General features: G+C 41.3%; 1 protein-coding gene across 1 annotated transcript in view; it reads right to left on the reverse strand.

Moving 5' to 3' along the window:
- Positions 1-208: 208 nt before the first annotated feature.
- LOC145397238 (glutamate receptor ionotropic, delta-1-like) overlaps positions 209-12,036 on the reverse strand; it is a 33,751-nt gene continuing 21,923 nt past the window's right edge. The window contains exons 10-14 of the mRNA XM_080270433.1: positions 11,804-11,988; positions 10,754-10,990; positions 6,620-6,798; positions 2,696-2,852; positions 209-367 (exon numbers count right to left, since the gene is read on the reverse strand). Of these exons, the coding sequence (XP_080126559.1) occupies positions 239-367; positions 2,696-2,852; positions 6,620-6,798; positions 10,754-10,990; positions 11,804-11,988 (887 nt within the window). The 3' untranslated portion in view covers positions 209-238. The remainder of the gene's footprint in view (positions 368-2,695; positions 2,853-6,619; positions 6,799-10,753; positions 10,991-11,803; positions 11,989-12,036) is intronic.

Genomic DNA, 12,036 nt, shown 5'->3' on the forward strand with positions numbered 1-12,036 from the left:
CAAGGTATATTAAAGTTGGGCAAATTTTTCCTCTCGCATTCCTGTAGACAGTTATAGAATACAGAAGTAATGTCCCGTGGAAAAATGGGTGGTTAATGCGTCGAGACTGAGACACTGGCATCCCAGGCCGTCACACAATAGGTAGATAAGTAGAACATCCACGTCACTGATCGACAGTCATATCACCACACTGTCAACCAGTGGACGGCAAGGAGGCACAGATGAATCGACTTCACTCTTATCTGTAGTGGATATGAGCCAGGATCTCCGCCAGTAGGATGACGGCAGCCAGCGCGGAGCCCAGGAACAGCAGGTAGAAGGCGCCCTGCAGGTGGTTCAGGCCCAACGGCAGATCGCGAGACGTTTCCTGGAAGTAGAACACAACAATAACTACAACACCAAACATCAGTAACAACAACAACATCAACTGTAACAAAAACACTATGAACAACAACAGCAACAACAATACTAAGACTACTGATTGTAATAGTAATAATAATAATAAATAATAATAATAATAATAATAATAATAATAATTATTATTATTATTATTATTATAATTATAATAATAATAATAATAATAATAATAATAATAACAATAATAATAATAAGTAATAATAATAATAATCTTTCTTATTCAACAAAAGTAACAGTTCTGGAGGAATTAACCAGAGCTCAAAACCACCAGCGCTGATGAGGGACCTACAAGAGGTGGCGCTGTGTTCACTGGATCTCAAAAGTATAGGTGCACAAGGGGTGCTATTCTCACCGAAAAGGTTCGAACAACTGCTGACATTACCAACGTCTCATTGTGTATGAACATTGTTTGTCTATATAAACATTACATTTGCTATATGTTTGCAAGAGGATATTGCTAGTTGACGATATATAACACCTCCCGACATCTGGGCTACCAACGTGTGGTAGGTCGGGTACTAATATTTCAGTGACCGTTCTGTGGTCCCAAATGTTTCACGCATGTTGTGCACCGATACTTTTGTGACCCAGTGTACTCTGATTGGGGCACAGCCTCCTCATAGTTCCCTGCACTTCGAAGTGGGAAGGACCCTGGCCTGACCATGGTAAGGCGCTGCCTGTCACAAGAGGACGTCGGATCCGTACACGATGTATGTACTGTACTGCACCAGTAGGACGGACACACGAAAGCAGTTGCTTATCTTTGGTCGACTAGTCTGTTCGGCCATGCAGAAAGGGGTTAAGTAACAACAACAAGTTTCCACCTAAACAATTACAAGACATGGCAATATTTATACACAATACAAATTTCATCAACCGAAGTGACACAATATCATCAACAAATAATGTGAAGATGATTAAGGGTGTGAGGTGGAGCCAGGATGCAGGGGTCTTTAGTGAGTGAATGAAAGCGTTTCCTAACTTCAATTCAGTTGTTCATAACTCTGCGGATTCGAAACTTCTCTTTCCCTTTTCCTGGATCTCATCCTGCCACATCGCACCTCATCTTTAGGTGGGAAAATTGGTCAGGATGATAATGCTATATTGCAAAGAAGAAATCTAGAATATCTGCGAAAGTGTTACATCATTAGAGGCATAGATACGGGTAAATGTATGTGTGTGTGTGTGTGTGTGTGTGTGTGTGTGTGTGTGGAGGAGTAGTTTGGTGAGTGTGTCGTCCTGTCTTAGCCACCCCCCATTAGAGGGGAAACAGCCTTGGTATACAGATCGATAACATTCAGAAAACAGCATTGGAACAACAGTGATATTGCACGGTAATAATGACGCATATATTTGGTACTATATTGGTTTACTATTGTTATTACCCGATGATGTCACTAATTTAGGAAAGGACCTTTTATCCTGAAGGCATTTTAAAGCTGTATCGAACCCCGCTGCCTGAAAAGTCTGTCTTTGTCGAACAGAATCCGAAACAAGCATGAATGTGATATTGACTGTGGCAGTGTAGTGAAGGCGATATGCAATACTATTTTAATTTAGAACACAGGACAGTTTTATCATTATCAGCCCAGCATATTGAACTAAAAGTAATATTATTTTCTTTACTGTAAAAACATCAGCAGCACCAGGACTCAGCTTAGCAGCACCTTGCCCATTTTCCCCCACTCGCAGGTCAGTAACATCAGCCTGCATTCTAACAGGGAGTAAAACAATTCCCTTTCCAGCCGGTGCCACTTGTAGTTTGTTTTTGTTATGGTACTACGAGGGAAATCTTATTTACAGTATTTTGTGAGACCCCCCCAGTCCTCGTTGTGAGGGATTCATGATGGCTATACCGAATCCTGCCCGTTCATAAGGCTTCTCCAAAACTAGATACAATTATCAGGAGATAGCAAGAAAAAGCAATAATGTCGTCTTAGCGAAGGGATACCAAGAATGAATATCAGTTGGGGATATTTGGCCATGTTGAAATGATTAGGAATGAGACTGACTAGGAGAGTGTATGTAACTGAGATGGACTGGAGGGGGGAAAGGGACACCGAGGATGAGGTTAAGGGATGGGGTGGGTTATATGGGGGGAGGAGTGTGAGTTGGGGAAAAGGAAGGCAGATGGCAGAGAACAGAGTGACATGGAGGCGATTTATTTGTGGTCAAAGTTTGCGGCATTAAGGTGTCTGGTAATGTAGACAGAATTACAGAAGGAATGTCATAAGTAAACCATTAACTTACTGAAAAGGTAAAGTTATTCAATTCTTACTCTAGTATCCTCAGGAACAGTTGGATCCAGGTCAGCACTCTGCCTGTTCTCCTTCACCCGCTGATCAGTAACTTCCACAGTCCAGTGCTGTATAATACCAGCGTCTTCCAGTCGGGTCATCAGTGTTTGGAATGGACGGTAGAATGGTGCACCTTGCCTGAGGAAGGATAAACAATAACAATATAACCAGAAAGGCCTTTGTGTGTGTGTGTGTGTGTGTGTGTGTGTGTGTGTGTGTGTGTGTGTGTGTGTGTTTTAATCGTGCTAATTCTAGACCACTTTTCTTTGGCATAGAGTAGACTTCTCCTGCTGTGAGTCATTAGCTATAACCACCAATATTAACTCCTACAGTATCAGGGATTCCACAAGCTTTAGTATTTATTCACCTATTTTTTGCAAGACACAGGAGGTATAACTGAAATTCCGTCGTTGCTGATGATTCTGGTAAAACAAGCTTCAGCTATGATGATCAGCTATCTAACCATCTCATACCATCTTGGTAGTGCTGGAGAGGGACGCCTTCATGTGGTCGCACCAATATAACCAGACTGATCAGCTGCCTTGTTATACAAACGTCCCTCAGACCCCTTCTCAATTCCCAGAAAGGTGGATGTTGGACTGCAGGAGAACAACACTTTCATCTTGCAGGTCACTGGGTTCATCTTCAGGTGAACCTGCTACTCCAGCTGCTCTAATACCTAGTACTACTACTGCTACAACCACTACTACTACTAGTAGTAATAGTAGTAGTAGTAGTAGTAGTAATGGTGGTGGTGGTGGTGGTAGTAGTAGTAGCAGTGGTAGTAGTAGAGTAGTAGTACTAGTAGTACTACTGCTATGTAGCAGTAATAGAAGTAGAGTAGTAGTACTAGTAATATTAATGCTATGTAGTAGTAGAGTAACAGTACTACTGTTGTGTGGCAGAGGAGTAGTAGTACTAGCGGTAGTAGTACTGTTATGGTGTCTTTTTACAGTATTGCTACACTCTCTTGGAAGTGAAAGTCCCTGAAACCATCAAAAGAAGAAATTTGAATGCAAACACGGATAAGACCGAAGCGTATGAAATTGAAAGGAATGGAAGCGAAGACTGGAAGAAATGTAAGTTAGTAGGAAGCCTGATAGATACAACAGCAGACATAAACAGAAGAAAAGGGCTCGCCCTGGCTGCATACAACAAGCTGAAACACATCCTGGAAGCAAGAAACGTATCCATAAAACTGCTCACAGCAGTAAACGCATACACAAAGAGCATTTTTCTCTTCAGCAGCGAGATATGGACCATAACCAAGGAGCTAGAAACAAGCATTGACAGCTTCCAAAGATCTCTATTAGGAAGAGTACTGGACATTTTCTGGCAAGACAAGGTAACAAATGAAGACCTACACTGAAGAAGTAATACAAGTCCGTGGAGCAAAGAAATAAGAAGAAAAAGATTAAAGTGGATAGGACAGAACCTAAAGGTGAATGTAGGGAAGAGTAAAGTTATCGCTTTCGAGAGAAGTGAAGTCAGTGAATGTAGAGTGAGGTTGGATGAGGAGGAAATGGAAAATGTGAGTGCGTTTAAGTATTTGGGTAGTGTGATGAGTAAGGATGGAAGTTTAGAAGGTGAAGTGCTTCAAAGGGTACAACAAGGAAGAAAGGTTGCTGGTTCCTTGAAAGCAGTGATAAGATGCAGGGAAGTGAACATGGAAGTGAAAAAGTTACTACATGACAGTACTGTGATACCAACTCTAACGTATGGAAGTGAGGCTTGGCCCTTGTTGGAGGGACAGAAGTCAAGAGCGAGAGCAGTGGAAATGAGTTATTTGAGAGAGCATGTGGAGTCACATGGAGAGGCTGACAAAAGAGAAAGTGAAGGAGAGTTGTGGTGTGGATGTGGATGTGATAGGAAGTATTAGGAGAAACACACTGAGGTGGTTTGGCCATGTGGAGAAGACGGAGAATAAGAGACTGACGAGGAGAGTGTATGTGACTTAGGTGGAGGGGGGGAGAGGGAGGGGGAGGCTACGGATGAGATGAAGGGATGGAGTGGAGAGGTATATGAGTGAGGGGGTGTGTGAGCTGGGAGCAGGGTAGTGAAATGGCGTTGGACAGGGCGACATGGAGGCGATTTGTTGGTGGCCACCCCTTATGGGATTAAGGCGTCTGGCAATAGATAGAAAGACAGACATATAGTCCGGCTACCTGAGGTACCTCTACAAGAAAGGCTCTGAGTGAAGCCTTGAGAACAGCTAAAAAACCCAGAGGCAAAACTAAGACCAGCTGCAGCCTAGTAAGCAAAGAACTGGCGCCTGTGAACATAAAACTATGTACAGAAAGCTTAGATGACAGTGCATTTACCCAGTGACAGAGCAACTTGGAATGCTACTACTGATCTCGCTATGTCTGCATGAGACGTGAAGGCGTCCTAGATGATGATGATGATGATGATGATGATGTTGATAATGTGTCTCTTGAAACAGGGTGACCCAGCAGCGAAGGACAGCACGTTCAGCTCATAAGTGGAGAACCCGAATCCTGTTTTCAGGCCGGTGAGACACTGGGTTAAATTTTGTTTCACCTTTGCCCCAGTTCACCAGCAAGGTAGTTCAGGACCTGGATTTGATTATTAAGTGTTATTATTATGTGTTGCACAGTAGCTGATTGTCCCAAAGCCTCTTGCGAAGAGATTGATATATCGTTATTGCTTATGTTTATGTACAGTGTTTCCCGTGATATATATATATATATATATATATATATATATAATATATATATATATATATATATATATATATATATATTAAGGAAACTCAACGAGGTTATTGTACGCCTAATTTAAAGGGGAAAAATTATCCCTATCTCAGCTGACACGGAGCTGCAGTTACTGATGATCTAATTGTGTAATTCAGAGATAAACCATTTCACTCATAAGATACCAGTCATTACAACTACGTAAATGTTGAGAAATGGGCCCCTGTCGTACTATATTTTAACCAAAATTTGTCCTGGATTAACCTCCTGAAGTCTTTCAAAAATTTCGCTGGACGCTTTGTACAAAATCCTCTCCTTTCATTGATTTAACTGTTTTCTTGCTACACGCTGCTCCCATGCCATCATTTACTACTGACCTGTTCAGCCCGAGTTCGTCTATATAATATGCCACTAGCAAATTAAATGGCAGTGAATCATGGGAACCTGAGACTATTATTACTGTGACTATTAATGCTGTCGTGGTCTTGACAGATATTCTGTTCTAGCTAACGTCAAACGATTTTATTCATCTGAAATGAGTTATTCGACCCTGAGTGTTTAAAAGTATCTCCTGTCTTTAATAATACTGCCCATAGATAGCAACAATAAATTACACTGGATGTCCTATTGGTTCTCACTGATTCTGTAACCCCATGCTGCTCTGGACGTGAACCCAGTGGACTGCTGAATATTGGTCACTTCAACCAGTCGCTCCCAAAGATCTTTTGCTAAGATTGTGTTGAAGGATTATATGTGGAGTGGTAAAGTGGTGTATGAAGTGAGTTGTGTTGTTGTGTACGTGGGTCGGCCGTTGTAGTACAATGTGGGCATAGTGGATTGTCCTTGGTTTCTGCGTTATGTTGGCTTCGTAGCAGAGAAGGGTGATGAAGGGATATGTGTACTATGAGTCACAAAAGTATCGGTGCACAATATGTGTGGAACATTTTGGACCACAGAACGAAGGTCACTGAAATATTAGTGTCCGACCTGCCACACGTTGGTAGCCCTGATGTTGGGAGGTGACATTTATCGCCAACTAGCAATATCCTCTTGCAAATATGTAGCAAGTGTTATGTTGATATAAACATTGTTCATACACAATGAGACGTTTTAATGTAAGCAGTTGTTCGAATATTTTCGTAGGCATCGAACCCCCTGTCCACCGATACTTATGTGACCCAAAATATTTACCTTATTCCCCATCCAAAGGCACCAAACACTGATATACCATTGCTGCTGATGTAATAAGGAGTGTTCCCTCTGGAGTCTGTGTATCTGGAGGCCACATCGACTTTAATATGATTCTTATAGGCAATCAGCGAAAAGCCACCACTTTTGATCTCCTCCAGTGCTTTATCTGCTACCATGACCTGAAAAAGGAAGAACTTTATCCGTACGGCGGCAGATCCATTGTGACGAGTAAATTTTTTATTTGGGAGGGAGAATACAGTATAGAGCTTGAAGTCATTTTCCCCAACATTTCTAATGGATATTGTGTCACCCAAAACGTTAAAAAAAAAATAATAAATGGAGATTCACTCTTTGTCCTGTGTCTCCCTCCCCCCCACACAACATATGCTTTCGGTATTTCTCCTTTACAGTTTCACTAATTACCACAGGCGTATCTAGGATCGAAGGTTGGGGGACGGGGGGATCCACTTAGTGTATATATCCTTGACACCATCGTGTGATATGACAGTCAAGAAAACTTTTATTCTATTTCAGGTACGCCAGACGATTTTATTTAACTAAGAGTGAATCATAAGATGGAGAGGTTATTAAAAGTTACCATTACTTATCTCATAATTGTGAGAAATGTAAGAATATTTCAAGTAAAGTGAGACTATTGTAATCAGTCAAAGGAGGACCATAGGAGCATGTGGTGTTATTACGGGAGAGCGAGCTAGCGCGGCGAAGAGATGTTTAAGTTCAGCTGAGAAATGAGCTACCTGACACGACCAGGTCCGACTGCGATGGTTTTCAGAGGCTAATAACTTTTTGTACTATGTGAAATAGAGAAGAGATTCTTTCAGCATGTAGTAGATACATTCACTAAACTTTGTTTTTAGCTATATATTTACTCATGAGACCTAAGAAACTCCTTGGAATCCCAGCTTTCCAAGGGAATGTACCGAGGGCTTCAATTGACATGCTCCACTATGAAATCGAATTAAAAAAGATTTCCTGTTGTAAAACTATGTTTTCTTGCATGAATTCTAACAATTACATATTGGATATTACGCTCAGAATTTTACGTGAACGTTTTTACTATGTTGGGGGGGAGGGGTGGTCAGCATGGATAATCGCCCCATTTCTGGGTTTTATAATTCGATCATTAGCCAAGCGTTAACCACCGCAGTTCGCTGACACGCAAGTCGGGAGCAAAAAATTCAGCATTGGGCGTGTGATAAATGCTTTGGCGCCTCGCTATATGCACATCCAGAGAGAAAGCGAGAGACAGAAAACGCGAAAATAAATATTTTAGCTCAATGATTTTTCTATTATTGTTCAACTACCTTACCAGATATGTTGAAAGTTTACGCCAAGATGAAATTATGATGATAGGCGTATGTACAGTACAAATGCTCTCTCGCTCGTCATGCGCTCACAAAGCTCACTTTACTGGTTATAATAATTTACTTTGATGTTTAGCTTTACCCACATACCGGTACTTTTGGTCAGGCTTATGACGGTAGCAGTAGCTGCTCCAACCCCAGTTTCTTCAGAACTTAACACAGTGGGCTTCAGGCCAAAGCTGCCGTTCATCTACAGCCCACCATTTTGTTTGGTGGGACAGGAAGGGGAATGAGGGACGTTCCTATAATCATGCAGCCCCACTGCCTGTACCTCATACCAATTAATCTGGCCAGGCATGTATGGCAATACTGTTCCTGCCGAGATTCTGATTGGCTGGAGGTGTTCGATTTCGTTGTTGCTTAAACCGATACTCTCTTTATTATCAGATGTGATACTGAGTTTGTCGACAGAACAATCTCAGAAACAACAAGAAATCCGTTATATACTTAACAACAATGAAATTTGTGTAGGAAGATAGAAATATGAGTCAACAAAGTATTATAACAGTCCAAGTCAAGGTCGGCATTCGAACAATTCCTTTAAATCTCCGACACTCGATATTATAACAGAAAATTAAGGAAACCTGCTTAATCTAAGCACTGGTGTAACACACTTTTAAATTTTAAGATCACTCCGCACCCTTAAATCGTGCCACAACTCTGAATAATTAAAAATTCTAATGAAAAGACAACTTGTGCGGGGAGGGAGGTTTGAAAAAATTGCGAAAATCAAAGTAGGCTAAAGGAAAACTATTTCATCATATATCCTCTATTATCATAGTGCGGACTGATCTTAAAATTTAAATGTGTGTTACACCAACGCTTAGATTAAGCAGGTTTCCTTAATTTTCTGTTAAATTACGAAGTGTCGGGAGATTTAAAGGAATTGTTCGAAAGCTGACCTTGACTTGTACTGTTATAATACTTTGTTGACTCATATTTCTATCTTCCTACACAAATTTCGTTGTTGTTAAATATATAACGGATTTCTTATTGCTTTTCACGATTGTATTGTCGACAAACTCAGTATCACATCTGATAATAAAGAGAGTATCGGTTTAAGCAACAACGAAATCGAACAAACACCTCCAGCCAACCAGAATCTCGGCAGGAACAGTGTTGCCATACATGCCTGGCCAGATTAATTGGTATGAGGTATAATTATGTCGATGCCACCAAGTGAAGGCATCTCTTATGTGCGCCGGATTATGATGATGCGATAGTAATAGTGGCAGTTCTAACTGTATGTCAGGGATGTATTCATACCATCACAACATTTTCCACACCAATGTTTCTGTAAACTGGAATATTATAGCAAACTTCTTGTATATTTAAGAGCCCAGCTTTAATAAGTAACTATTCTGTAACTTATATCTTTTAATCTATAGCCAGACGACTGATTCCCAGATGGGGTGGCCACAAAACATTCGTCTCCATGTCGCCCTGTCTTCTGCCACCAGGTTGCCCTCCCTCCAGTTCACATTCCTCTTCAATATACCTCCACACCCCATACACCCACCATATCCTGGCTCTCTCCCTTCCACACTCCCCTCCATCTCACTCATATACACCCTTCCATTCATACTCTTAGTCTTCATTCTTTCCACATGATCAAAACGTTTCAGGGTACTCCACCTGATACTTTCCAACAACGTAGAATAAATAAATAAATAAATGTCATCTGTAGTGTTAAAAGGCTCAGCCCTAATCGATGGCTTTCTGTACGGTGGTGAGATATTGTTCTGCTAAACCTGTGTCTCTAGAACGATTGCCTGTTGCTGAGTTCAAATCTTTGTAGACTACTCGAGAAACAGTATCGAGTTATAAATGCAAGTTGCTACAAATAATTTATACGGTAATGGTGTCCTGTCATATCCTTGTTGCAAAATCAGATATAAATAGTGATGTCTTTGAATTTGCTTTCTCATATTTTTTGGATCCTTAGGTCAACTCTGTTAATGGCTGGAAAAAAAAAAAAAGATCAGTCCTGAAAGGCGCCTAACAATCAACAACTGAACTTTCTGGAATGTGAGACCCTGGCCAGGCCTTTCAGCTAATAAGAGAAGTGGAGAGTGACCAGAAAATATGGTCCGTATTCTTATTGGTTAAAAAGGCACCCTAACACCTCTTCCTTAGCGTTGTATTTTTGGATTCGCCTGGGTAATCTACTTCACGTCATTTATACAGTGTACGACGATATTAAAATTTCATAAACACATAAGAGGGTGGTAACGTTTAATAAGCAAAACAAATCGAAGAGTAAAAGGTGATAGGGAGCTTCCTTAGCGGACAAGAATACGGGTTTATGGCCTCTTTTCTCGCCAAATTAGAGGACATCTTAGCACCTCATCCTTACTAGTTTACTTTTATTTCTGATACATTGAAGCACTCGTGTATGCTATTCAAGTATGCTTATTGAAATTATAATCATACAAATACCATAATACAGTCCCGGGGAGCAAAATTCAAAACAAATCTCTACGAAAAAAAGGACCAAAAGCCTCTTATGCCACAAGGATTCAGGCCATTGACTCACGACTGTAAATAGCTTCCTTGGCCCTTATTCTGGTCGGTTAAGGATGCCCAAGAACGCCTCTTCCTCTGCGATTTATTTTGCTTATTACACCTAGCCGTTCTCTTTTCTGTTATCTAAGCCATTCGCCTGCTGTATTAAACTATAAATCGCCAAGGAAGAAGTGTTAGGGATCTTCCTTAACCGACGAGAATACGGCTTTTTGTTCAGCCTTACCTCCATACCACGGTAGATTTCATTCACCACAGGGTCGGTATGTTTGGAATAGTACTCCAGAGCCGCGCCGTTGTACAGCCAGGGTTCTATACCCCATCTCCAGTTCTCTTGGTTCACGAGGTCTTGGAAAGTGTCAAGGGTTGAGGATTTGCCCTGCACGGTGAGGTGGGCAATGAGGGAGGATCTGAACCCAGTGGAGATGATCAGACAGAACACCAGCCACCAACCCACCAGCATCTTTAAAGCGTAAGGGACGTGTTATGTTTATTCCTGCTACCTTCAGTCGATTTACATTAGCTTTTAAGAGATATTTTGAAGTGGCAAATTAGCAGCACCCATTAAGCTACTTCAGTTGAATAAAATAGTAGGATATTAACCACCACAAAAGGGGTTGTAGAAGTTAAGAAATAGGCTGAGCCACATAAAGTGAAAGCTAAGTATTCACATTGCTTAGCCACATTATATGACTTATTTTTACTTAGCTTCTTGTGCGTGGAATAAGGTAATTTACAACTATCTCGTATTTGGTAGAGCGGTACGTCCATACACTGTCAAAAATTTAGGGGAACCCCACACATTCACAGTTATTACACATTCAGCATATGATTGTCTCTCATACGCTGAATGTAATGGCCTGGAAGAAGCAAGAATAAAACAAAGGCGTTCCTGTGATAAAGACATCAACACTCACATATCGTTTCGTAATTATCTTATGGAGCTGACTGACCCATAAGAAACTTACTGACAAGACGCCTGAGCTGTACACTGCCTAGGTGAGTTGCCATTCGGCCTTCATTTATGGACTGTGGTGGGACACTGGTCATATTGGAATTTAAACTACCGATAATCCACCATAAACTACTCTCGATAATTTGAGAAAACTCTACGTCGGCGTTTTCGAACCCGACAAAAATTTTGCCAAAATAAAAATAAACCCAACGATAGCGAGTATGTTCCCAGGAAAGTTGCAAATTACTGTTATTATTACTACTACAATTACCATTTAATCTTTTACTAATACAGATGTAAATGATGTGCTTACTGTAGTACCTGTTCCGAAGCACTGACGGAAGGGTCTGATGGCGGCCTATCCACAAGGGCGCCCCAGCCATACAGGAGGGCGGTGCTAAACTCGGCGACACGTCCACCTGCCGTCCACTCCCACGCCCGCTGCAGCACCCACAGTGTCACTCCCCACGCCACCACGCTCACAAGTAAACTTAACCACACTTCACCTAAGAGTAGGTGGGGGAAAAAAAAAAAAAGCTTAAGACATATGTCAA

This window comes from Coenobita brevimanus, chromosome 40 (assembly GCF_032717465.1).
Source record: "Coenobita brevimanus isolate Jiangsu-jjx chromosome 40, ASM3271746v2, whole genome shotgun sequence".
In the NCBI taxonomy this organism is placed as follows: domain Eukaryota; kingdom Metazoa; phylum Arthropoda; class Malacostraca; order Decapoda; family Coenobitidae; genus Coenobita; species Coenobita brevimanus.